This window comes from Porites lutea, chromosome 5 (assembly GCF_958299795.1).
Source record: "Porites lutea chromosome 5, jaPorLute2.1, whole genome shotgun sequence".
Classification (NCBI taxonomy): Eukaryota; Metazoa; Cnidaria; class Anthozoa; order Scleractinia; family Poritidae; genus Porites; species Porites lutea.
In genome coordinates, this window is record NC_133205.1 from 25184519 (window position 1) to 25212513 (window position 27995).

General features: G+C 40.2%; 1 protein-coding gene across 1 annotated transcript; it reads left to right on the top strand.

The window, feature by feature from the left end:
- The first annotated feature begins 3449 nt into the window (after nucleotides 1-3449).
- Nucleotides 3450-27921, top strand: LOC140939090 (cartilage oligomeric matrix protein-like). The gene is made up of 26 exons (XM_073388650.1): nucleotides 3450-3540; nucleotides 8780-8886; nucleotides 9846-10097; nucleotides 10952-11277; nucleotides 13104-13230; nucleotides 13741-13754; nucleotides 13829-14002; nucleotides 14449-14590; nucleotides 15685-15821; nucleotides 16325-16462; nucleotides 17075-17152; nucleotides 18078-18236; nucleotides 19302-19406; nucleotides 19559-19666; nucleotides 20275-20434; nucleotides 20986-21104; nucleotides 21331-21383; nucleotides 21777-21862; nucleotides 21945-22040; nucleotides 22679-22857; nucleotides 23214-23262; nucleotides 23630-23826; nucleotides 24252-24326; nucleotides 25497-25594; nucleotides 26374-26516; nucleotides 27298-27921. Exons 2-26 carry the CDS (start codon nucleotides 8814-8816, stop codon nucleotides 27309-27311), a joined length of 3102 nt encoding a protein of 1033 aa, XP_073244751.1. The 5' UTR covers nucleotides 3450-3540; nucleotides 8780-8813; the 3' UTR covers nucleotides 27312-27921.
- Nucleotides 27922-27995: the final 74 nt, after the last annotated feature.

Genomic DNA, 27995 nt, shown 5'->3' on the forward strand with positions numbered 1-27995 from the left:
TTCTGGGTGGGGATGTGCCGCTGGGACCCTGGAACCCTTAACCTATACCAGAGCTAGTTCAGCTGAATTTTGCTACCCTATACTAGAGTAAACTCCCAAAATCCCCCTATTCTAGAGTAGCTGTTTCCCCAGTCTAGATAAAATCTTCAACCAACTGATCAGTTTCCTGAAAAATGATACCCTTTTTTAGACCCAAACGCTCTGATTTATATACCCTATCCTAGAGAAAATTGCTTGAAAACCACACCCTTCACAGCGGCACATACCCATATAGCCCATATATGGCAGTACCCCCCCCCCCCCCCGGCGTCAAGGTCAGCACTGACCCAAAGCTGACTGTGTCCCTTTAATTTCCACCGAGTGTGTAGCATATGATCTCCAACGACAGAAAAACGGGCTTTGTAAATGACAGAAATATCAGTATTCAGAATGAAAACGCGACAAATTTTCCAAGTAATATAAGATAGAAAGTCCTCCCTGGACTTGGTGAAGACTACCAGTCGGTGTGATATAATCTTAAAACACACGAATGTTCCAGAACCGAAATGTTAGCAGATCTTCCAATTAATTATTAATTTTATTATATTAGATAGTGTTTGATACTTTCTTTACGTGCTCTTAACAATGTAGCCCCGAGGAGGCCGGCAAGAAGGGTTCATATTTTTAACTGCAAAGCAAAAGAAAGAATTATTATACAATAGCATGTTAGGATCGCTTTCTAATTGCATAATTCAAGATGCCACGATTCCAAACAGGCCAACATTAACTGCTGTCTTGCTGTCGGTTCTACTTTGTCTTGTTTTCTGCTGTTTGTTTCTCACTGTTAACTGTTTTTCACCTTTTCAATCTAAGCGCCTTAAAATGTGTCTTGATTGTTTCTTAACCATTTCGTGTCAAAGAATGAAGCAATGCGGTCAATCAGTCAGTGTTAAGATTTTTTTTTGACGAACATTTTGTGTGGATGTAAAAGGAAAGGGCAATGACTTCATCGATCACAGCGAGCTCAGTGTCAACATATATGTACTTTGAAGTATATACATGTGTACGTCATCGTTCCGAGTATCTGGGTCGCGTCTGGAAAATGCTAAATATCATGGAGTAGTAACTGATAACATCTTCGATACTTCATGGAGTATTTCAGTAGACGAGAAGGCGACAAAGAAATGAGTTCTAAATACATAACTAGCTGTATTGCATATTCCATGATTGCTGCATGGGTAGTAGAATTTCGCCCTCTAATCATGGTTACCATAAGAAAACTTTCGTACTCAGAGCAAAGATAGTTTAAACGTAAATTAGTCACAGTCTATCAGTCATGTGATGATCGTAAATCACGTGACCGTTTTAAGGCGCCGCATATAGGTAGCATGCCAGGTGACATTGCAAGGCCTCGAGACTTGAAGTCAGATGGAAGGTGCTAGAATATTAACAACAGTGAGAGCATAACATGGACAAAAGCCGTGTTGAGGAGGCTTTGCTCATCAGAGAATATTAAGGCATGTGGAATAGGCTCCAGTTTTTTTAAATGGCGGTAAACGCTATCCACTGGATAAATCTCTATCCAATGGATAGCGCAATTGGTTCCCCTAATACTTATCCAGTGGATAGTGGTTTATCAGGTGGATAGCGCCATTTAGCCTATGCGCAACTGAGGCCTGGAACTTCCACCTTTATACTGCGCCAAAATGGTCGCGTTTTTTAAAAAGCTTATTTAGGATTATCATCGTGTTGCCGATATTGAATTCAGCATTCGACAAGACGTATAATTATTGTTGTCTCCAGTGCAGGAAAAGAATCTTTCCGATAAATCATTTTTTTGTTCACGCGCTCTGCTCGATTTTCTACGAATTTTTGCCTGTTTCCGAACGCTCAATAGGTAATAAGGCGATTACTTACGTTACGCGGGATTTTCACGGCAGGGAACCTGGATCAAGTTGTACTGCGCATAATCGTTATCTCGTACTGCGGTCTTCTGGAGGGGAGAAAAATCGTATTTATTTTTGCACACTTTCCTCTCCAACTTTACTTTTGTGCAGACACTGCTATAGTGAGAAAGGAGGGGTGAGTGCGCAATGGTAAGTCAGACTGCTGAACGAGAAGGGCTAAAATCTCGGCAATTAATTCTGCTTACACATTAACAAAGATTCCCAGAGTGTATTTTCTTGACCAGCAACGTTCATGAGGCCTGTTGACCATGAATGTAATGAATCAGCAGTTGATTTAAATGATCCAAAAACTATAGAGAGTATAAATTGGTATCTATAAGGGGTGTCCTCTCTTGTTAGGACTGTACAGCCAAAGTCAAATATATTACATTTGCTTATTTGGACCGCTACCGGGTGCTGAAGGGTGATGGAATTTGTTCTTTAACCTAGACCAGCTCAAACCTGTACCTTTCCAAACGTTGTTCTCTTCCGTGTGCGCATATTGCGCTAACATTATGGACACAAAGAAGGTTTGCTTCCTTGTCCCTGTTATCTTTATTAATGGCATTCCAGTCCCATTAACAGAAAACACGAAAACCTACTGAGCGCATGAAATTCCGTCTCGTGAACTGTTCTATAGCTTTCTATGGCAAAATGAGAAGTCCCTTTTTCCCCTATTCAAAACTAGTCTAGGATTGGACCTTTATGATAATCACCGCATCTAAATCTTTAATGGCGATCATCATGCAATAATGGAACAAAGCTCGACTGACGACCCCAAAATTACGCTAAAAGTTATTTCTAAGGGTATGTGAAACAAGCGGACAAGGCCGAGGCCTAAAAAAATATTTTAAAAAAAGCGGGCCAGAAATTTTAGACCCGATTTGGTACCAAGCTCACTGATCTTCACAGGTGGGCTTGGTATTGTATTCGACAGTGTATGTAAGCGCTATGCAGCAGATCTTTGCAATGCTCTGCTCAGCGTCAAATGGTTAGTAGCATAGCTATTACGGTTAATCGCGTAGATGAGGTGGACATAATTGGGCTTACAATTGGATCTATGAATCTATGAGAGGTACAAATATAGACTCATACCGCGTAAAGTTCCGAAAGTAACGACCCTCGTTTTTCGTTTTTCGGATTTATTAGCCTTTTCCTATCGCTACTTTCGGGTACCTAACTGAACGTGTACCGTACATGGGCGGTCCGTAGTTAAGGTAATAATATCGCAACAAATGTGAAAACATCCACACTTTTTATTTGGAGAAACTTATTTCATGTTATTCCTTTAATAAAAAATCGAAGGAATTGTTTGATTACGGATTGGGTATTCACAGACAAAAGAAAGGCTTAAAAAAATGTGATATACTTTTTACATATCTTTAGAAAGAATAGTTATAAAGTACTCCCTCCCCCCCCCCCCCCCCACCCCGCTCGTCCCGCTTCACTTTTTGACAAAAGAATTGTACTTAAATTAAAAGGTGCTAGTATCAACAACTTTATCGACGCTTTCTTTGTTTTCAAGTCATTACGTATTTCACGGCTCATTTGACTTCTCGATGTCGATGCTCTACGTACCGGTTGTAGCACGTTGTCACAAAAATTGGCCTAGCTGGTAAGTCTGCAAATCTATGCTTTTCCCAAAAAGTCAATGTTGTGCCCGGGAAACATTAGGCGGTATTTGTTAAGACTGTTATATCCAAATGCTCATATAAGTTATAAGGTTGTAGAACATGTCTTATGACCACGGAGAGTATCAACACTAATACGAAGTCTTGTCTTCTCAACAATTTTTCATTATAGTTTTGCGATATTTGCAAACTACGACTTTCCTAAGATTTTGTCATGTTTTGATCACAAAATCCATATTTAACTTACGAAACAACAAAGAAAATTCTTCACTGGTAGTTAAAATACACATTGCCTTCTTATCTCATCCACTTGGACAGCTGGCTGTTAAAGAAATCGATCTGTTTAGCTTGATATATAGTGTATAGGATAATACCCGGTCATATAAAGATCTTATCAGATCTTCTAATTCCTGTAAATGTTGACGAATTTCTTTCAAATAATGCAAGGGCCTCGTTTCACGTTAATCGTTGGCACGAATAAATTTCGAACGCATCAAGTCAGTTGTTTACTTTTACGAATCACGAACTAAGTTTTTTTCAGTTAGCGACTTCAGAGATCTCAGCTGCATGCGTTACGTTTTGCAGCACTTTGGTCACCGCCACTGGGATTCATGTATGATTCCTCGCCCCGATCGCTGACTCATCGCTACATGAAGTTTTTACGTCAATGGTCGAATACCTCCGTTCGTGAGTAACAAGACGACTACGGAAGCTTAAGGAATTTAAAAGTGCTCTCGTAAAATAATTCGCGTTAATCAGTTAATTGACCACCCTTTTGTTTCGCTTAACTCTCTTCAATGACCTGAAGTAATCAATTGTAGCATAATCATCTGGTATAGTCTTTACAATATCCTACAAGAGCTTACTCGTCCAACTTTTTCTTAAGGAAGGTGCGTGAGAAAGGCGATTGGTCGTATTTGGAGATGTAAAATTGAATTTCCGGTCGATAGAGAATAGAGCACGCACTTGCATTTGTTCTAGAAGATTTTTCTCCAAACACAAAGCGCATTGCTGTAGTGCTTTATGTTTATTTGATATTTTTTGCGGTTATGGAATGGTTCAATTAAAGCGCTAATGAGAAGATCTGAGGCTAAAAGATAAGGAAGATGTAAAATGAATTAACCTTTTTGACGCAAAAAAATGGGGATACGTAACGCAAAGCGGTTCACTTCTATTCTGCCGCTTTTTTTGGGAGGGGGGCGCATGTTGTTGTTAAGTGTTTGTTTCGGGTTGTTTGCGATAAGCTTGTTGTCGGCTGATTGTGAAACGGGAAAAAAATGCACGATCACCTCACAAGAGTCGTTTTTATTGAAAGCATTGCAGTTTGATGGCTTTCTCAGCAGTATGCTCAAACACATAGGCCAACGATGCAATTATTTTCATGCAGAAGAAGCTACAAAGAGGAGCATTATTTCCGATGATAAAACTCAAAAAAAGGCCGTCATAAGTAATTGACACTTTTCCTTTATTAACAATTGTTAACAAAGAAAAAAGAATGAGGTGCATCAGACGAGCGTAAACAGGAGACAATGGATGGCAATGCATGGATGAAATATTCATTGAACAAAGATCTGTCAAATTAAGAAATTCGCGTTAAAAGATAAAGAAGCACGGCGTGTGGTCTAGGAAAAAAAATTGTGTCGATCCGTTTACAGACGGAAATTATCTTTTTAAGGACTTATTCTTTGCTAAGTGGCTTAGTAAATAAATTGCTCTCTTAAGTTGATGTGTTTTGTAAGTAAACGCTGACAGAACAACTGAAAAATCATGATTTATTTTGTTGGTAAACGATGACAGAACAAGTGAAAAAATTCTTGGCTTTAAAGGGATACGATCAAACAATGTAATGTTGTTTTTCCTTTCTTATAAGAAAGAAAGAAAGAAATTAAGGTTCGAGTCACGAAATGTACTACAGAGGCCACAGAGCTACGTGTTAACACGGAAGATCATTTCCAAACTTAAGTCATGCCTTATTGTTGTTTTGTTGTCGTTGTTGTTGTTGACGATGATGATGATGATGATGTTGATAGTGATTATATCGTCAAAACAGTACATCCGTTTCGCAAGAATCTCCAATAGCGAGTCATCAACATCAGCTCTGACATGAGCTTGCGCATGAAATGTCATCAATCTTTTCACGGTAATAAATCGACTTTATTACCACAGATGATAAAACTTAATTTTCATTTTCATTTTTTGAATTGTTCGAAAAATTTATTTCTTTTGGCTTCTTTGTTTCCAGATTATTCATTGTTAGACAGCGTGACTTTCGCCACGAGACTTACGTTACAGTTATACCTCTCTCCTTTGACTACCGACACGAAAAGCTGTCCGGTCAGGAGCCCATAAGCCGGAGCGATCAACTTCCATACGCTCGTGTCACGGCGTTTTCACGGACCAGTTTATTTTTAGAACAGTTTTGGCGCGAATCTTGAATATCTTTTCAATTCCTCAAACCACAGTCAGCAAAACCTACAGACCTAAAGAGGATATTTTTTGCCTTTTAATAACGTTTAGTTTTCCTTTTTGATATCTTATACTTTGAATGCGCTCATAGACATGGTGGAGACTCCATTTTCGCGGGAAAAAGTGCCTTGAAATGTGTCTAAAAATAAACCGGTCCGTAAAAACGCCGTGACATGGGCCTAGTATGGGAGTTGCTTGCTCCGGGTTATGGGCTGCTCCTGACCCGGTATAGTGTAAACACCTACTCGATATGACTCTCCACTTTAAGATCAGCGCGGTGCGGCTTACGCTCCGTTCCTGTTATAGTTTTTGTGCCGGGCGAGCGCGAAAGCTATATCCGGTATAGCGTGAACATAACCTCAATCCACAAAACCTCTTTGTGTCGCTTGGAGGCTGTGGAGAATCGAAACGAAGGCGCACTCATTTTATTCTTTGTTGTTGCTTTTGTTTGGTTGTTTATACATCCAATAGAGCCTCTGTGAGGAGAGGTAATAAATATTGCAGTTAAAAGTCAAGTATGCTGCTGTGTCTGTTTTGCAACCCATGTCTGGTTCTTAAAACTAGGGCTCGTTATATCGTGGTTTCAATGAATATTGGTAATCACATTTATTTATTATTTATATTTACGGGTAAAGCGAGTCTAATGGTTTTAATGCGCACGGAAAAAAAGTGAAAAGAGGACAAATGCTTTCACAAGCTTTAGGACGTGTACGTTGTCTTTGATAGAGTAGACATTCTATAGGTTTGATTTTTTCTCGACCAAAGCCTTAAAAAACTATCCCTTATTGTCATACAATTTTGCTGAGCAAAGTCTATGCTACCACTCTAACGACGGAAACTAATGAGGCATTCATATCTAGAAAAATACAGATACTCTTGAAACAGGGGTTTTAATACAAGGATACTTGTGAGGTTCGCCATTAAATTACCCAGACAACCAAGTCAAGAGTTTTGCTATTGTTGTCCTTGTTTCATTTACCAAGGAAGGTATTGAAGCCGAAGCGTTCTGTTGCATTAAACGATGTTTATTTTTCAGTTTCACTAAGGAAGAAGAGAAATGCATAATTTTTCGTCCTTTTTTGTAAGGCGAAACCCTCAAATGGAAGAACAACCAAAACAAAACAATCTAAAATCAAGTGGATTGTAAACAGGGATACGTTATATCCAAGAATACTGTTTATTTTTCTTTTTTGATTAGAGGTGTCATCACTTTTTCCTGTCCTCCAGGGTCTAGCTAGCGAATGCTGCCGCTTTTGCAGTATTTTAATTTCCACGGATTGAGACAAAGCAGCCGCCGATACGTCTAGCTACTTCTGTAGATACGTCTGTATTCATAGGTTATCCGCGGCTAGACGAAAAAAAAATTGCAAAAAAAAAACCAAAGTACTTGAAAGTAACTTTGTCATTTTTTTCAAGATCCAGATCGGAAAATGCGGGCTTGTGGGGGGCGCAAAGCGGCTTTTTCAACAAAGGTAAACTGGTTATTTTGAGAAACGCGACAACATTATAGACTCAGAGTTGGCCCTTGTTTTCCTCAGCGAAAATGGCGTTATATTGGGATCCTGTTCCGTTCATTTTAATAGGTAGATTTATGAAAAACAACGCAATGTCAGCGCACGGAAAGGATTGAACGCGACCTCCGGTTCTCGATTTGCCACTCTACCATGGTTCAGTATTCGGTTTTAAGTCCTCAACGCGCGGCCGTCTCTCAGCGTTCGCATTCTAGTGACTGTGCTCTGGTAGATCACAGTGAAATGAATGCAAGTGAACTTTTCAAACTCAAGAAGAACCACGAACTGTACGTAGGCGAGTGGCTTCACTGCAAAGTCAAAAATGTTTTCTCAAAGTGTGGCCATTGTTCGTTTTTTGTTTTTAAGTTTCATACGATCTTTTCAGTTGAAGTATCCCGGAGACTTGTGTGTAAGAGACGGAGAAAGAAAAAAAAGTGCCATCGTTAGGTCAATTCCATCGTCTTCACTCTCCTAGAAAATACTAGAGCTCTTGACACTTCTCTCCGACAAAATCAATTCAAAGCTGGAGCTTTTCTTTATGACTGACTGTACAGAATAATAAAGATAATTATATTATTCGTGTACTCAAATGGAAGAAAAACCAAACCAAAACAAAAATCTAAAATGAAGTTGATTGTAACAGGGATTCGTTATATCCAAGTATACTGTTTATTTTTCTCTTTTGATTAAAGGTGTCATCACTTTTTCCTGTCTTCCAGGGTCTAGCCAGCGAATGCTGCCGCTTTTACAGTATTTTAATTTGCACGGCGGAGACAAAGCTTCCGCCGCCGGACGAAAAAAAAATTGCAGAAAAAAAAAACGTGAGCCAAGTACTTGAAACTAAGTTTGTCATTTTCATTATTTCAAGATCCAGATCGGAAAATGTGGGCTTGTGGGGGGCGCAAAGCGTATTTTTCAACAAAGGTAAACTGGTTATTTTGAGAAACGCGACAACATTATAGACTCAGAGTTGGCCCTTGTTTTCCTCAGCGGTAATGGCGTTATATTGGGATCCTGTTCCGTTCATTTTAATAGAAGATTAAAACACCATCGTTAGGTCATTTCCATCGTCTTCATTCTCCTAGAAAAAACTAGATCCCTTGACACTTCTCGCCATACAAAATCAATTCAAAACTGTAGCTTTTCTTTATGACCGACTGTACAGAATAATAAAGATAATTATATTATTCGTGTGTGTTAATCCCTGGCTCATTTTTGAGTCCCTTACTTACATTTTTTCCTTCAGAAACGGTAGCTGCGGATAATTCTGGAAAATAGAGATGTTTTCTTCCTCTCTTCTGCTGCTTTTGTCGTTGCTTCACATCGCAGCAGCTGCAGAAGATGGTAAAACGGGTGAGCTTGCCATTTAGTATTTCATCTTGGTCTATACTGAATTAATTGCTTTTTTCCTAATATGCTATAACGTGACGACAAGTCTGTTGCTGCTTGCGAGGTCAGGCGGAACGGGGGTGGGAAAGAACGATCATCTCCTTCCCCCTTCTTCCCTCCAACCGCCGCCCCCCGAGAGCTCGCTCGCGGGCTAACATAGCCTGCGTGGCAGGCGTTTGAAAGGGAAGGGAAAGGGTTTTAGGTGCGAGCTCGCACCTAAAACTCCCTTTCCCTTCCCTTTCAAACGCCTGCCACGCAGGCTAGGGCTAACAAGACTGTAGTGATTATAATCAATTATGACAGAACTGCAGCCTTTGTACCCGATTGTGACAACCTTGTGGGTATGAGGCATAAAGAACAACTATAAATGACACTACCGTAATGTTTTCTGGAAAACAAGAGACTACAGCCGCCTCGAACAACTCCTCCTAATGCGCCTCATTTGTGCTCTCAAACATCCCGCATGCTTCATATCTCGACATGTCTGACGCATAGACCAACCGTTAAATGATGTTTTTTTTTTTTTTTCAAAGTAAGGGCCTGTTTACATGTAAGTAGGGGACGCCAGATAGGTGAGGTAACATGCTGCGGGTCACCCCACCTATCACGTAAACGTGATCATATTAAAATGAGAGATTATATGGACAGGTGGGTTACCCCACCTAAGCGGGTTACCTCACCTACCTGGGGGTCCCCCACCTCCCTGTAAGCAGGCCCTAAGATCAAAATCTTCAATTCACACCTCTAGGTGAAACAATGAATGACCTTGTCCCTTTTGTAGAGGAGTCTCCCTCAACCTCGTTCCCAGGGTTCTCTCCTAGCCGTAGGGTAGAACCTGGGAACGAGGTTGGAGTCTCCCCCTCCCCTGTCCCATTGAGAGAGTCAGTAAATTCCAGTTACGAAATTTGTTTCTTCTCAAGCAGAGATTGACATTTTTGAAGCCATGGACATAAATGCCCACACTGTAGGTCTGCAGAAGGTACAAGGCCTTGAAGGAGAATTCGGAGATGCGTACAAGATCGAGAAAAACATCTCCCGGATGGAGCTACCGAGTAGTTACTTGGAGCAGATGCGGTTTTTTTTGAACAATAAAAAACGAATGGTTGTCATGGCTAACGTGAAGGTGATGCACAGTTCTCGCCGAACACTGTTTTCTCTAGAACGCAGAAGGAAAGGTATGAACTGTCTAACAAATATTAATGACAAATCAAGCAGATTTACTTTATTTTTACGATATCATATATTAGTTCTGCGCAGAGACCAGGGCTGAGTTGCTCAAAACATGGTTAGCTTTAACCATTGGTTAAGCAGTATCAAAACCAATACGTTGTCAAGGTACTTAAACGCTGGTTAACGCTAACCATGCTTCGAACAACTGGGCCCAGGACGTTTGTAGGACATCAAGCGGTCAGCCGTCGTAAAAGCCATTACCATGACTGAATAACCGCTGACCTTTCCCTGTGTACATATATCCCACGTGGGGGCCTTGTACAGCATTTGATTTAGATTTGTGGTACTAAAATACCGTACTTCTCGACATAAGCCACGGGCGCTCACTTAAAATACTAGGCGCTTACTCAAAGTATAATCGAGGGTAGCCCTTTATTAAGTTCAACTAACTGAAGAGTTACTTTTGGAGAAACAACTTCAATTCTATTTCAAATTCACAAAAAAGAACTCTGCAAGCACACAAACACATAATGATAGAGGTGAATGGAAACGATTGATAGGCAAAGAATCTGCTCTTAAGTGGGTAAAAGAGAGGCTTTCATTTGTGATCTCCTTGCTATTTATGCACGTGAAGGTTAGGAGGCTGGGGGAGATTAATTTCTAATTTGAGGCACCCAACTGCCGCTATTCGATATTCTTCATTACTGGTGTGAGACAAATTTGTTTTCCAGGATTTAGAACCAAAAGAATACATATGAAAAAGGAAATTGTACTGGAAAAGATATTTTGACTTTTGCGACCTTAAACTGACGCTGACTAGTGATAAGAAAGGTCTTTTTCAAATGCGATATCTTTTCAGGTCAGGTCTTGTTGTCTGTATGGGTAGCCTGTTATCGGACTTGTCGCCTGGGAATTACCTACCAAACGTCACAGTTGAAACCTCAAGATGTTTCTTTCCATCGTGTTGGCAAACTGTCTGACGGCCGATGGCACAAAATTGCGCTCTACCTGTTTCCTCACAGTCACTTGGGGAAAACAGCTGTTGAGTTGTTCGTTGATTGTAAGATGCTGGGTAGAAAAAAGATGATGTCACGAATCGAGAATCTTGTTCTATCGTCAAGGGATGTGGTGTTCTTGTTTGCCCAGAGAGGTGTAGGGAAGGAAAGTGCCATGTTGACTTGGAAAGTAGGTTGTAATCCATGCTTGAAAAAACTAATGCAAGTTGTTTTTGTTAGGTTTCCAAATAGCAGAAAGAATGTGTACAAATATGTTAGAATGTTTGTTATCCATTCAAATAGGATAGCGGCGTGAGGTAAATAGGGGTACGACACAAGGTAGTGTCAGTGGGCCATATCTTTTTAACGTGTTTATTAATGACTTAGAAATCAATCTAGAAGGTCGCCCAGCTTTGTTTAAATATGCTGATGATTCTACAATTATCGTCCCTTTTTGGGGAAACGGCCAGTGTCGCACTGACTTGGTGGATCAGTTTCTTAGCTGGTCCAGCCGCAATCGCATGACATCCAATCCAACAAAATGCAAGGAGATTATTTTCCGTAAGAAAGGTTTCAGTCAGGACATCGCGCCAGTTAGTAATATACCGCAGTGCGCATAGTTATCCATATTAGGTGTAACTTTCCAACAAAATTGTAAATACAGTAGTCACGTGCGCGCGAAGGTAATTAAGGCGAACAAGTCATTATTCGTGTTAGGATCTTTACGTAAGGAAGGAATGTCCCAGGAGGAAGTAGATCACCTTTTTAACGCAATAGTTTTACCAAATTTTTCTTACGCTCTGCCGGTTTATGGTGCCTCAGATTCCGACCTTTCTGTAATACAGAATTTTTTAGACCGGTGTATGAAAAGAAAGTTTATGTCCAAGAATGTAGAGAAGGCGGACAAGACACTCTACAAAAAAAGATCGAATGACCCCGAATGTCCGTTCTTCCAGTTTTTACCTAGGGAAAAGAAAACGAGGTACAATCTTAGAAATACGTCAGTCTCTGTCCCTAGAATCTACACTGACAGGTTTAAGAACGTTTTTAGTAACAGAATAATTTTTAGATATGATATGTAAATAGTTTTTTGAGTTTATATTGTAACTTAGGATATGTAATTTTATCTTAAGAAATAAAGATTATTATTATTATTATTATTATTATTATTATTATTATTATTATTATTATTATTATTATTATTATTATTTCAAATGACGTCCGTTCTGCAAAATAAGTGACAGTTACCGTATTTATTTCTAAATGGTTATGGTCCTTTTGATTGATTTCGTGGAAACAGCTCTCTGTTTGAGGAAAGGGTGAAAAAATCGCTTTCCCAAACAGAGAGCCTGTTCACAGGCTAATTTAAGTGTATATTATATGTTGTAGTTAATTTTTTATCTCAGGTAATTTAAATTTTTCCTTTGTTTCAACTTCATTAGCGTACCATAACCAAAAACAAAAGAAAAGCAGGAAAAGCAAAAATTACCCGAGATAAAAAATAACTGCAACATATATTTTAGTATGGCACTTGAATTAGTTCAAAAAAGGGTGGTGGCTTTCATCTTTCCTTGGCTTCAATACGAAGATGCCCCCATTTATTCCCACGTTACCACGCTGGGCTAGAGGCACAAATCTACACGCGTTGAGCTTGTAATGATCCTGCCAACTAGTTTAGCTTTTTAGTTATTTTGGGTGTCCCACTACTGTATGCATTGTTTATTTAGTTATATTTCTTGAAAATTATTTAGTTGTCTGTCTACAGTAGTAGCTAGAAATAAACTGATTGATTGATTGCCACCAGTTGTTTTCTAAACCTGACAGTAAACCTTACTTAAGTCATGGATAAGCACTTCGTCCTAGTTGCAAAAGTCACGGAAGAGCTGTTGCAAGGACTGAGCAAAGAGGACATGTAACGTTGTGCCCTCATTCGTGACATTTTATTACACTGCATTTAAGTACGTTACGTTACGTTACCTTACTACTTGCATCTAACGCTTATTTCGTTGATTTTAGGGTAGCCTTCAGAATTTCAAACTTTTGTTTCACGAAGCAATTGAGGAATTGATGAACAGCACAAACTGCTCCTGGCCTAGTTATAATGTTTTTGTGGATGATGGAGATCAACAGCAATTTGAGGCTGGTAAGATATAAAATGTACGGCAATCTGCGCAAGTTTAAAAAAGCTGTCTCTGGTAAACAAGGAGTAGTTCTTTTTGGAATGTCCTCACTGGCTTCTTGGCTAGTCCGATAGTCAGAGTAGACGCGACATGAGCCGCATGCGCATTAACATAAATAAAATCTTTGCGCCTATGCTTATGTAGCCTGCGAACCGCAGACGTATTTCCGGTCGTCGCTTCTCTCCCTCCGGAAATACGTCTGCAGTTCGCAGGCTAATGCTTATGATCCTCCCAATGATGGCATACTCGACATGCGCATAGGGACAATGACAAGCAACCAGTTCCCGTATTGGAAAAAGGATCACCAATTAAATTTTTTATATTACTACTTCAAGTCATTTAGCCTGAGATCAGGCCCAATTTTAGCGGTTCTCATACATTCTCTACCGCTAAAATTGGGCCTCTCCTTTTGTTTCGCCTTGCCCGCCGGAATGTAATTTTCAAAGCAAAACGAAAATAGAGCCTGATCTCAGGTTATTTAAAATCAGTCTGCTTTGCAAACGTTTTTACATTGGGGCCTAAATGTCTATTACAGCGAATCTACTGTCATCGCGATCTCAGATCAGCAGGGGAGAGTTCATAGGTTCACCAGCAAGACATGCTGAATTACCTGCTCTACACTACTCCATTCAGGATGTGATGATGGTACTGGTTAGCATGCAAAAAGAAGCTCAGAGACGTGAAGAAAGTTTTCAGAGATCACTTATGAAACTCAAGGAGAAGCTGCAATCCCAAGTGAGTTACCAACCATTTAGATCATAACCACTATTTACCTTCCCGGCCTTTGACTTGGTTTTTAACTTCTTTTCTTCTGTGGACGAAACCCCAAATGTTGTACAGTATAGTCAAACCTGTTTGCTACGGACGACAAAAGGGTCAGATCCAAGTTTCGGTCTGTATTCTGTGTATATTGGCTTGAAGGATTGCCGGCCCGGCTTGTCAAGGAAGCTTTATTAGCTTCAGGACTCGGCTTACTGTTTTATCTTGCTAGAAATATCTGAATGTCGTAACTGATCATCAGTAGCATGCCTAAAATGTGTGCAATGCCACAACTGGTTTCGGCTCCATTTAATCGTACACCAACTGCAGAACATTTTATGGAAGAAGCTACCCCCAATATGAGCACAGTTACACTGACATTTTGTTTGTTTCTCCACTTTACTCATTAGTATTTCTCTTAGTCCTTAGACGTGGATTATATCAAGGAAACACTGGAAAACGGAGTTTGTTCCAATCGCGCTTACTCACCAGGGACAGCAAATGGTAATAACGGATTCCTTAAGATTAACACTAAAACGGAAAACATAGACGTCGTTCGGAAAGGTAAATTGCGATATAAATGCAATGCAACATGTTCTCGTTTTTCGTTTGCATTTATTGTTTGGCTCCCTATGATGATATCCGCTGACCTAACTTTCCGCACAGCTAACCTTAATTTCCGTTGGCCGCATGATCAAGACTGCTGACCGTTTTAACACGTAACGGTTCAACTCGCGCATTAACGGAATAACAGACTGTAATGCAGGTAACCAAAGTTAGTTATGGTCTTGCGTTGTGATGCGCATATATTACATTTCTGACCGTACTGACCTATGTTCATTGGAACTTTCAGTAATTACATTTTTTCGTTGATTGAGTTGGTTACATCACTGTCAAGACTGCAACTGTTTTTGTTTGTTTGTTGTTACACTCTAAGACTTTTCAGCATTCCATTCCGATGTCATTCATTGTATTCAGCTCCGTGTGTTCGCTATGTGTTGCATGTTTCTGATGGTTTTCTTGGCCGTTTCTTTCGAAAAATCCCAGCGGGCAAACGCGACGGCTGTACGCGTACGTTGCAAATGAATTCAACCTTCAATAAAGGTCCGTCTAAACAACTTTGGATACGTCCTTTATAGAGGGTCAAAATGTGAAAAGAATCAGCGACAGGGATCAACTCTAGTGCCTGGTTACTAAAACAGATCCCAATGAAAAAAGTTGGAAATAGGTGACGTGAGAAAAGACGCAGTGCATTCGTTGTAAATTTAGGCCCTGTCCACACTAATGCGCTTTCAAAAACGCGCGTTTTCCTTGTCATGGAAAACGCATCGATCGATTCGCGTCCACACTACCGTTTTGATGCGTTTTCGAATGTCTAAACTAAAACATTCAAAAACGATAGAATTGTACGTTGAGACGGAAGTTTAACTCTATGTGCATGCTACAAACACACACGCTTAGGATATTTTCGGTCATTATTTTCATTTTGATGCGTTTTCGATCGTGCACACTAAGGGCGTTTTCAGATCGATGCTTTTTCGATGAAAACGTTCAGTGTTCTAGTCTGGACGGAAGACTTGAACGCATCCAAATGTATGCGTTTTCTGGTGTGGACAGGGCTAATGGGATTTAACTGATTTTTTCTTGGGTTGTTTAAGAGAACAAGTGTTCATTAAAACCATGTTTCCCCTTTGTGGACTGCGAGGAGACTCCAGGCGAGGGACTTGGGTTCAAATGTGGAGAATGCCCGCCTGGGTACTCAGGAGATGGAATCAGATGTAATGATGTTAATGAGGTAGGAAGTGATAAAAAGTTCACAAGACTTGATTGTACAGTTTTGATAGACTGTTGTTTCTCCCAGCTGTTTTAAAAAGTAAAGTTAGTTAAGATTATTTTATCGCTTTTTTTAGTGGGCAGACGGATTTCTTGAAAGGAGAGATACCAGTTTTCGTACCATCGCTCCGCTATCGACTTCATTAAGGAAAACACGAAGTAATTTACATTATTAAAATTACTGTACTGTTGTTCTTGTCCAAATGGCTTCCGCGCATCAACAGCTGTCTTAGACTGTTGGTATGGAGACAAATCATTTAGTAAATAGACAGCGTATTGCTAACAAATCCAACGAACTTTCAAAATAACCTAAGCTTTGAAGTATGGTGCCTAACTTTAGTAAATTCTCTCGTTTCACCGCGATGAACACTCCTTATGTGTAACCTACAATACCTAGACTAGTTTAAAAATTTCTGTGCCATAGGAAATTTCATTTTCACTTCGTTTCACTTTTTTTTCTTCTAGTGCTTATATGATCCTTGCTCTCCTTACACAACTTGTACCAACCTTCAGCCGGGTTATGAGTGTACTACCTGCCCCAAAGGATTTGTGGGAAATTCTACCGTTGGAATTGGAAGAATGTTTGCTGAGAACATCAAACAGGTAACAGCAAACCTTAGCTGAGAAATCTAAGTTTGAAGACTGGACTAAAACTCCGGTGACTCTGTGAACACGAAGTCCCACTGCATACAACGTGCTCTGCTGCAAGTGCTGTTGCATTTACCATGAAACAACTAGTTGTCGAAACTCTGTAGGAGTGTGCAAGCAGAAACTGAAAATTCATTTACACCTGCATGGGTTCTCTGGCGGGCAAAGAAACGCCAGTAGTGTCTTTGGAAAAGTATGAATCTAGCCTCTGCCTAAATGCATGCTACAGTCACAAAAACAATTTCAGTGAACTTTCACCTTATCGACTTACGACCTTGGTTTTACGACCTTATTTCTTTCGGCGCAAACTTAAAAAAAAAAAACGCTCATCCTATGAAAATCCCTAGCTCCTCGCTGTGCGATCACCTCCTTAATACGACAAGATTTTTATGGCCCTTACAGTATGCAGTAGGTAGGTGGTAAGACAGTAGTATTTCGTTTTAGTTGGTTGGAGGGCAGAGACCGCCAGCTTATGCGTCAGGGCCGAATCGGTCATCCTTATGATGAAGCAAAAGTCAACCTGGCTAAGTTTTGTGTGTGTGTGTGTGTTTCTCCTTTTTTCGTTAGATCTGCAACGACATTGATGAATGTAACGACGGCAAGAATGGCGGCTGCTCAGTTCATTCCACCTGTATTAACACACCGGTAGCTACTTTTGCATTAATTGCCGTATTTTATCGAATCAGCGCTCAAAGGGCTAGTAGGTTCGAAGGGGGCGCAGGGGGTGAGGGGGGGGGGGGGGGGGAGATCATTCGAAGAGAGACGCTAAAATAACCAAAAAATTACTAGGACTAAGAATTTGTTTCTATGATGTAGCTTTCATTAAAAAAAAAAATGGGCGCCGCTATTGTTTCTAGCATCGTGTACTGGGAACGCGCAGGTCAGCTATTGGCCATTTTTTCCCTGTCCTTAGTAACAACTCCAGAGGTCTTTGCGAAAGTTAACACGTCCCAGTTTCCTCGTTTCTAAAATAGCTAATTATAAATGGGACGAGTATTCACAGAGGAGTTGTTTGGGTGTACAAACGCTTTGCAAGTACACGAACGCATCACGTACGGACTACAAACTGCAAGAGAAAAACATTAATTTGACTTTTTAACCTCAATTGCTAACTGGTGGCTATAATTTTTAGTGTATGTTATGGTAATAAACTTAGAGTAGCCCGTCAATAAATTCTCACTGTTTTTAGCGGGGAGGGGAAGGTGTTTATTCGAGGGGAGGTGCTTATTTCAAATTTGGTACTTAATGGAGGGGCTAAATCGTGAATGGGGGAAGGGTGTTTGTTCAATCAATAATAGCATTTGCTCTACGATGTATAACACACAGCTTTTAGCTTAAGGTGCCTTCGTTACGCCCCCTTATCTCGGTTTTCCTCGCTGGAGTGGCACCCGGGATCAAATCAGAGTTAACAGTTATTAAACCGTAAACGTATCCACCTTCTTGCCTCATACAGTAGTTTGTATTCATTTATAAACGTTGGTGTTATTGTTTGTTTTAAAACTGTTTTTGTGGGCCACTAACATGGTTTCTGTCGATACTATCCTAATTCTTTATTACTCCGCTAATTCAGGGAAGCTATTCTTGTGATTCATGCCATAAAGGATATGTTGGCGACCCTTACAATGAATGCGTCCGTATCAGGTATTGCTCGGGAGATCCCAACACAAATCCCTGTGGAGAAGGCGCTGAATGTATACCAATAAAGGAGGGAGCATATTACAAATGCAGGGTAAGGCATTTCCGAAAGAAAAGTCGAGCCTCCCTCAAGAAAAAAATTCCTAGACGAGGCGCTCCCGGTCACACAATTATACAGGGCCATTTTGGTCCACTTCATTTTGTTTAGAACCCGGAAAAAACGAGGGCTGCGGTATACATCTCTTAGTAAGAAGCATTATTATTGGATGAACTAAGTATGATATGAGGTGTACTGATCGAAAGGTGTATTCGGAAAAAAGCCCCAGACCAACCCCGAAATCGATGATTGTTTTATCATTCATTTAAAGTGTTTCAGGGTATCGGCGGATGTAGTCATCTTCCAGATATTACTCAAAAGCAGTTGACATCCTTGGGGCGGTACATTTTGGATTCGTGCTCTTTTCTTTGTTGTCGTTTAAAGACTTCGCATTTTTTTTCTTTTTGAGCTCTAAATTGTCCCTTGAAATTGCTGGACCGCTTTGTCGCTCCCTTCGCGTGACGTCAATTGGCTTATAATTTTTGTGCTATTTTACGATTGACATCAATAGTAAAACAATAAAAATAATTACTCCAACTCTTCCAAATTTGGTTCGCACTAACTAGTTATGAAAAAAAGGTGACGGAAATAAAAATAGAGAAAGAATGAATGAATTTCAGTGTGTTTAAATAAGATAAAACGTAAAAGTATTTCAGGTGCGTTTTGTTCTTGAGACGTTTTGATTGGTTACAAATACCTTCCTCTTCTCTCTCCATCCTTATCGACTAAATAAGTAAACACAGTTTTTAATGGTTATACACAGTTACTGGTAAACTTAGTACTTTTCATTGTGGCCCAAATATGTGTAAAAAGCTAAATGAAAGCATCAAGCTTATCAGCTTATCTTTTGAGAACAACTTACCTTAAAGAAGGTTGGTTCCGCTTACTATATAGGCTTATTCCAGGTAGTCACTCGTCCTTTTTTTCTATCTGTACATTTGGCCAAGTGACTACACTACAGACTGTTGCTTGTGTCGGGGTTGTAAAACTAGCCGAGCTCTCCAAAAGAAATATTTAATATGATGTTTTGGTAACTCTTGATGATCGATCTTCGTTTTCCAGTGTAAACCTGGTCTTGCCGGAAATGGATTCCTGTGTGAGATCGATGCAGATATGGATGGACTTCCAGATGAGGCACTGAATTGCAGCGACCCGCGCTGTTTCAAGGTGTGTGATGTATAATTAATTCCGAGTCCGCAAAACAAAGACCCTTCACAATCACGTCCCCTCCTTGCTGTGTCCCGGGGAAAGTCGCGTTACTGGTGGTGGTTTGACCTTGACTTTTAATATGTTGATTCTCTCACTCTTTCGAAAATTAGGACAACTGCAAAAATGTTCCAAACACAGACCAAAAGGACAAAGACGACAATGGAGTTGGAGACGCTTGTGATTATGATTCAGATGGCGATAGATATCCTGACTATTGGGTAATTCAGTAATTTGGGTATTCTAGTACTTCTGTACGCGAGTTGATACCTTGGAGCTCAACGGTGTTAATGAGAGTTATGGGTTGGTCAAAGGTCAATTGAGTGGAATCTGTGACTCATTCCTGAAAGAAAGATTACCGCTAAACCAAACAAAACCGAAAACAATTTAGTGAGCAAAACGACAGCGGTGCAGTCCATAGTCAGAGGGGAAGGACAGAGGGTTGGAGTACAAGAGGCCAGAGGGAAAAGTGCGGAAGGTGGAAGTTTTAGAAGGGTGGCAAGCGTGAAATTGGCTGTGCCGAGAATCATCACGCCTTCAGTTTCGAGTAACTCTTTATGCGAGAGCATTTGCTGCAATGCCAGTTTGTAAAGTAGCGAAGTTTTTTGTTCGTTTTTCTTCGCAGGTGTTGGAAATGTCTTTGATAACTGCTTAATATCTCGCATTCTAATAAAGGCTAAAGGGAGAAGGCCGAAAATGCAAGGTACGGGAGCCAAGAGAGGTTTGAACCCTGTGTCTCCCCTCCCCAGCCCAATTAGAGACTCTCAAACGTTTCGCAGTGCTAACTGATATTTGATGCATTCCAGGCCTTACTTTATTATCATTTTAGGACAACTGTCCCGGTGTTTCTAACAGACGTCAGACTGATAAGGATAGAGATAGAGTCGGTGACGCCTGCGATAATTGTCCTAAGACTGCCAACCGTGATCAGAAGGACGTGGATGGAGATGGTGTCGGAGACGCGTGTGATGATGACGCTGATGGTGATGGTAGGTTAACCAGCGCTGCCTGGGTAGAGAAAGCAGTAGGACACGGCTGTGCATGATATTGATGCATTTTTTAAAATGCATCGTTTGAGCTAAAACTCAACGAGAAGAAATTGTCTTTAGCCAGAGAACAGTTTATAACGGCCTGTGCATATATGCGCAGTCGGTCGGCGGGCTTGGTTGACCGGGTTAGCATGGTGTTGTGTTTTTATGAGGGAGAATTTGCAAAAGAAATTCGAGTGAAGTAAGATCTCCGTCAAATGACCGAGCTTGTCTGAAGAGGCCTTCAGAAAGAAAAGTGAATGCAAACATTCCGCTGCGTTGTCTTGACTACACGATAAGGAGAGGAAAATATTCTAGCTCCTGTTACTGATTTAGATACATCGACCCTTTTATGTCACTTTTGGTGTCTCTCCCTTTTCCGACTCCTTCCGGCGCGAAGGGCTGTGCACAGAATTATCACGTCTTGAATTTCCGAATACGTATATACCAGAGCATTTGCTGGAATGTGAATATGTAAAGTAGTGAAGTTTTTTATTCGTTTGTCTGTGCAGGTCTTCGAAATATCTTTGATAACTGTCCGCTGGTTCCAAACAGAAAGCAAAGAAATAGTGATGGTGATAACGTCGGAGATGCGTGTGATAACTGCCCTACCACCGACAACCCCGATCAGGCAAGTAACTGACATAAAAAAAACTCTCTCTACCTTCCTGTAACAATTCGAGTAAGCTTTTTTACGAGAATAGGGCGCCTCTTCATATTTGGCTTATTTTGACAACCAAATTTGACCTTGGCAAAGTATAAACAGTCTGCTCAAAATAGGACCGTCAAAAATTCCTCCCATCGAGGTTTTTGTATATTTTATTTCTCTATCTCATTCGTATTTTAATTCCCTCTAGAATGACAAGGATAAAGACGGCTGGGGAGACGCGTGTGACCTGGATCGAGATTTGTAAGAGTTACACTCTCCTTAGCTTGACAAATTTCATGATTATTACATTAAATACTATTCTAGCGCTGAGTCACATCCAAATCAATATATTTTTTGACGTTTTGCCTCTTTCTATTACCTCGTGCTCAACGTATCGACGGGCACGAACAAAGTTAATTAAAAACCGACCCTTTGAAGACAAATTCGAACCAAACAAGGCCTTAGGAACTGACATGAGACTCTACGCAGGCTGAAACAATTAGTCGACTTCAGTTGCAATTTTGGGTCGCTGGTAGTATTCCCGTTAGGGCTAACATGCACACCAAAGGTCTTCAGCGCCTAGTTAAAAACCTTTGGTGGAGGCTGTCCTGACTGTAAATCTCATCCCCCTCATCTTGGATTCTTTACATTCAGTGACAACGACGGAATAGAAGACAAGTTTGATAACTGCTTAAGTCAGCCAAACCCGGATCAAATGGACACAGATCTGGACGGAAGAGGTAACAACTAGCGTTTCATAAGTGAAAGGAAAAGCTCTCGTTAAAGTGCAAAGCAACTTCTTGACGGTACTGTTTGTTTCAGGTGATGTTTGTGATAGCGATGATGACGAAGACGGTGTTGTTGACTTCAGAGACAACTGCAGACTTGTTTTTAATGTCGATCAAAAGCAAACTAAAAGTGGGTGTTTATCCTTTATATTACGTTAATGTTGTTACTGTATTTTAATGTATTTTCTGAAAGATCAGAATCCCGAACGCTTGTAAAGTACCTTGTAAGGGCTCGTAAGGCCCTTTTTAAACGACGGACTATACGTGGCCGAATTTAATTTAAACGACTTAAAAAAAAACAGTTTTTCTAATAAGTGTGAAATTTGGCACATGTTAACCTCGAAGTTTAAACGAGCTTAAGTTACGCCTAACTACCTCACCCTCCTGATAACAACATGCAACAGAATGTATGGATTTTTAGGGTCCAATACGATATTTTGGGAAATTACTACCGTAACAGGTAGACCGCGAATTCAGAGATACGCTCGACAGTTGATTTTGGCGCCAGACGTTAACGTAGTTTCTATCATGTAATAGCTTCGACGTTTGTCGTTTGGCACGCCGAGTATGAAAGAAAATTACAGCTGTGGGACCGTTACGATGGCCTTATGTTACCTTTTCGATGGAGACAACAAAATTACCTCATCTTCCGTTGACAAAAAGGTAAAGAAAAAGCACAGAGATACTTAACGCAGAATGCTTAATGAAGTGTATTGAGATCTACTTGGAATTTTACAAAATTGCTTCTGCTTTACCGTATACTTTTAGGTGATTTACACGGTGACGCATGCGTAGACGACTATGATGGCGACGGTATCTCAGACCAAGAGGACATGTGTCCCACAGACCCTAAAATATCAAGATTTGACTTTACCGCTTATACGACGCTAATCCTTGACGCTGAAGGTAGCGAGCAAGATAAACCTTTTTGGAAAGTAAATAAAAAGGTGGGCAGGTCAATTTCATGTTTTAAGATTCTCACCAAACTTAAGCCCCCTAAACGGTGTACGCTACGTGTCAGTTTAGAAAAGGCAACTTGTCGTCAAATGAGAACGCAAAAGAGTCCGGTGCTCTATTTTTCGCCCTGACATCGTTCAGGTCAATTTTTAAATCTGAGCGCGTCGTCTCCAATATCTTCACGTTGTTTGCCTTTGCTGAATCTACTAAATTCGCGACGGTCAATTAATCATATTGGAGTTAAAACTTTCCTCGTGTATTATTTTGGTTACCAAAGTCAAGGACAGTGGTAAGACGTGCCGTTTTTATATCTTCTGACCCAAAATATTGCTCCTTCATATTATAGGGAGATGAAATCCAACAGGTCGTCAACAGCGTTGCTACAATCTTCACTGGTAATTTGAAATTGATAATATTACATTATAAAGGCAGCAGTTTTTAGAACCTTTTAAGGTAGCTTGCGATTATGCCCTTCCCATATCCCTGTATGCCATTTTCCAGAAATAAGGGGGTGAAATGCCTGACAGTAAGTTGGCTATAAATCAGATCCGCTCCGGCCAATCATAACAGCTGCACTCAGTAGAGTAAACCAATCAGCAAATCTGAAAAAACAGCTATCAGTTAAGAACAATGAAACAGTTTCATAACTAACGTGAAATTTTATGCTTAGCTACTGCAAATAAACACTGCAAGACGCGCAAATGTCTTTTCCGTAATTTCGTAACGACTTTTCCTTTTTCACCTTTTATCGATCAACGCTAGGAAACCAAGTGTTTCGCGATGTCGAATACAGTGGTACGTTCTTTGTAAACACTCGATCTGATGATGACATTATTGGTATTGTATTTGGTTATCAAAGTCCCAGGAAATTCTTTGTCGCATCGTGGAAGCAGTCAAAGCAAGTTTACTGGGACAGCAGACCGTTCCGAGCCAAAGCAGAAGCCGCGCTCAACGTAAAGGTGACTTAAGACTTTCCCCACGAAGCTATTTCCTTAACATTTCTGACGTCCCCAATCCTTTCAAAAATTTATCGGAAAATTCAATTTGTTAGTGGCCCTTCGTGAACTCTTTGGAATGTATTTGTCACCCTGGAAGCTCTAGTAATTGTAGCTTTTGTTCTTTAAGAGTTAATCACATCCAAGACCCTATGACCGGTGGTTGACAGACGTACCCACCAACCCACGTTCTGTACAAACACCTGAGAAATTCAGAGCTTCTTTCTAAATGGAATCCATTTTATACTGAAAGGGATAAGTAAAACATAACCTTTTGGGCTCTGGTATATTAGTTTCATACTAGAAAAGTGCATTATCCACTAGCTTTGACAGTTCATTGGTTTGATGGATATGACCACCACTTAACTTGCATTGCTTTTGTCTTTTAGAAAATTCACTCTGTTAGTGGCCCTTCGCGAACCCTTCGGAATGTTCTTTGGCACACTGGAAACACTACAAACGAGGTTTTTCTATTTATTTCTATTTATTTTTTGTTTGTTTGTATTTGTTTTTACCCCCTGATCAGTACTTTGTTCACACCGTGGCTCAAATGTGTTTCAAATGTACTATCATCTCCAAACACTCATAATGGCCTTTAAAACTGCAATTATTTCCGGTTGATCTGAAGGGTTTACATCGAATAACATTTGAAATATAAGCAAGATGTTTTTTAAAAAAGTCTTGTTTTTTTTTCGGTGTTGTTCAATAAGTTTTTGGTTGGTAAAAACGTTTGCGCGCGTTTTTAGAATAGTAATGGCCCATTTGCACGATAACGTGATTTTGCCACTAACACCAGAATCCTTTAGAGTTTGCCGGCTTTCTTGTGCAGTTTGGGGCTTTTGTTAATTGAATCTCGCTGGGATTACAACAATGTTAAAGGAAAACCAGTAGTAGTGAAATGACGCCATCGTGTTTATGTCCTTTTCAACTCATTTGCGTCAAAATGTTGACTCAACGCTTCCTCGCCCATGGGAACAGTGGGGCCACGGGTTCAGTGCGTTACGTTTACACTCACTTTCACGTTCACATTCACGTTTACCTCTCACGTTCACATTTAGAATTACATTTAGACTTACATTCATATTCACATATTCATTGAAATTCAGAATCACATTCCATTTATTAAATACATTTTAATTGTATTCACTTTTGCCCCATCTATATACCATTTGCCATTTTCATTTACTATAATTACAATCATATTCGCATTTACGTTCGCGTTCTCATAAACATTTACCTTCACTTTCAAATGTACAATTTACCTTTTGTTGTTGATATTGTCGATATATATTCACATGTATAATTAATAGAGAGATTAAGCATCGCGTTTACGGCAAACGGCAAACGTGAATTTGTACCACGTGACCAAGTTTGCCATTTACTTATCGTTTACTGTTCATTATTACTTATAACTACACGAAAATTGGTAGATTCACGCCAATTCTATCTACAAAAATTGTTTTAAGCTCTCTTTATCCGCTCAATTCTCATCTTGAAAATTTCGTAACTTGAATCCCACGTTTACCGTGAACGCGACGTTTAATCTTTCTAATGTTTACATCATCATTACAATTCCACTTAAATCGTTGTTTACGTTTACATTTCTATTTTTCATTTGCATTCACATATCAAAGGCCACACTTCTTTGGATTGATCCTAAGAAGCGGGGATGGCAGGATCTGACTGCGTACAGATGGCAACTTATTTATCTACCATCCAGGAACTCTATGAGGTGACAATCTAAAATAATGGTAGCTAAAAATGTGAATAGTTACCACCAATAATAAAGCAGACGGTTGGAACATCTGGCTACATGGAGTTCGACTAATAGTCGTGGGTCGGGGGTTGTATGTTGCGGGTGCGGGTTAGAAGTCGCGGGTGCGGTTGGATGTCGCGGGTGCGGGTTAAAAGTCGCGACCCGCTACCATTAGTCAAAGGAACTGAAAGTAGCTGTTAACTATCGTAGGTCAGCTGTTGTTCTAGTTTATTAGACATATCTTCCTCTCTTTTGTATACGAAAATATTTTGGGTGCAATAGCAATTTTTCTGTTGATTGCATGAAGTAAAGTACGTTTGAGGTAGCTAGGAATACTCGCCAATTACCCTACGCTGGTTGAAACGCGGAGTGTAACGGGGTACGTTATATAGGAATCCTGGTTCGTACATCTTACTTACACTGGAGTTAAAAGTATAGTCTGTTATATTCTGGTTGTTGTTTGAAAGGCTCTTAGTTATAACGGAGTTCTACTGTGGTGGCTTAATCTTCAGCACTTGCTTCTTTGCTGAACAGTATTGTTCTTACTTGTGCAGTGGAGCTACAGACAACCTCTCAGACGCTCAGTAAAAAAAATAAAAGAACTAGACCCCCCCCCCCCCGGCTATGAAACCAGTTAACGTTGGATCAAGTCTAATTGGTACCGTGCTTTTCATAACCGAGAGGCGTTTAAGATAAGCTAAAAATGTCCTGTTTATGTTTTGTTTGTTTGTTTGTTTGTTTGTTTTTTAATTTAGGCTTAAGATTTGGCTCAAGTATAACAAGTTAATGATGGATACCGGGGAGATAAGAGATCCAGACGTTGGAGCCGGGAAACTGGGTTTGATGAGCTTCTCGCAAGAAAGGGTGATCTGGTCTGCAGTATCTGCTCAGTGTCTTGGTAAGCACTATTAAGATTCTTTATGACTAATAGTACAGCTTTACCTTTGTAACTTAATTGATATCGAATGAAGGTGATAAACTTTTAGGCCGATATAGTAAAATAGGGAGGCTGTAGTAAATGATAAAATTAATGGCCTTGCACTCCATGAGTCTCTCCGTATATCATTGTATATGGCATCCACTCGGTGTATGCGATGTCATGCAGGCTTCGAGTCCCGTTAAGGTTTGTTCCAACGCTCGTCTACAACGACGATATCGACGACGGTGGTGGTGGCAGCGAAAGTGACACATTACTAAGCTATCGAAGTAAATTCGTTTTTGTTTCAAACGTTCGCGCGATTATTCCAGCTCCCTTCAAATGTCAAATGTAGGTGAAATTTTCTGGAGTTGAATTTTTTGAGACCGCACCCATGTTTAGAAAGAGAGAGAAAAATTCATCTAGATATGCTTACGTCCTCCATGAAAAGGCGCGTCAGGACATTTCATGTCGTAGTCGTCCAGTAATGGCAAAGAAATGTACCAAAAAGTGTGATGCACGTGCAGAGTGGTTTAGCTTATCAAACCTGTTGCTTTTTTTTGCTTTACGTCAGGGACGTCAACTTTCTTGCTGCTCGGGTCGATAAATTGCCTCCCTCTCATTCGGTAATACAGTGATAAGTTGGTAAAGCAAACAGTGCGGAAATGTGTAGTGCAATAAAACGTTTCCTTATTTATTCTTGATTATTGTATTTAAAGAATAGAACTGGGTAAAAAAATCAGATTTGTTTTCCTCATTTCAGATCCGTTTAATTGAGATTAGCTTTCGTTTTTCCGACGTCGACCGAGAGAATAAGACAACTTCGATTTAGAAGGTGACGAAGGTCGTTCTTGTACATAACTTCAGTCCGTCTTCGTCGTCCTGGGGTGCCCACTCAGAAGTTCGAAGCAACGATGTCCTGCGTTTGTCGGGAATCATATACATCCCAGACTGGAAAAAGTTTATACTGCTCGACGCATGATCATCCACCATCTAAAATATTTACGCTAGAGAAGGACATTTGATTTCACAAGCTAGAAGACGATGTCTCACTTGGCTCATAGAAAACCGCACAGGACATTTTGCCTTGCGATTGGTCAATGATGGATACTTGAAAATCTCCGCTGGTTTGGGAGTTTTTGCACGCTTTTGTGACTGAAGCAGGCAGCAAATGAAAAGTCAGGATTATTACATTATCACTGCACAAAAGGCTTCGAGACACGTGGTCTCGTAGAGTAATATTACTTCAACAAAAGAAAATGGAGGGAAGTTTGTTAAGCCTCGTTTCCCCGGGAGTGACTCCCACATGAAAGGGTTTGGGGAAAAAAGGCTCGTTCCACACAAGTAAAACAGGTCATTTCACATTTGTTACTAGTGAACTTACGCAACAGGACGGGAGAGGAAAGAAGACGGCAAACCTTGTGTGACAAGCATGACAATAATTTTGTTTGAAATAACTTT

Coding starts and splice junctions, on each gene's coding strand:
- LOC140939090 (XM_073388650.1), top strand. CDS start 8,814: ATGTTTTCTTCCTCTCTTCTGCTGCTTTTGTCGTTGCTTCACATCGCA. Junction 8,887..9,845: donor TGCAGAAGATGGTAAAACGG/GTGAGCTTGCCA, acceptor CTTCTCAAGCAG/AGATTGACATTTTTGAAGCC. Junction 11,278..13,103: donor GTGCCATGTTGACTTGGAAA/GTAGGTTGTAAT, acceptor CGTTGATTTTAG/GGTAGCCTTCAGAATTTCAA.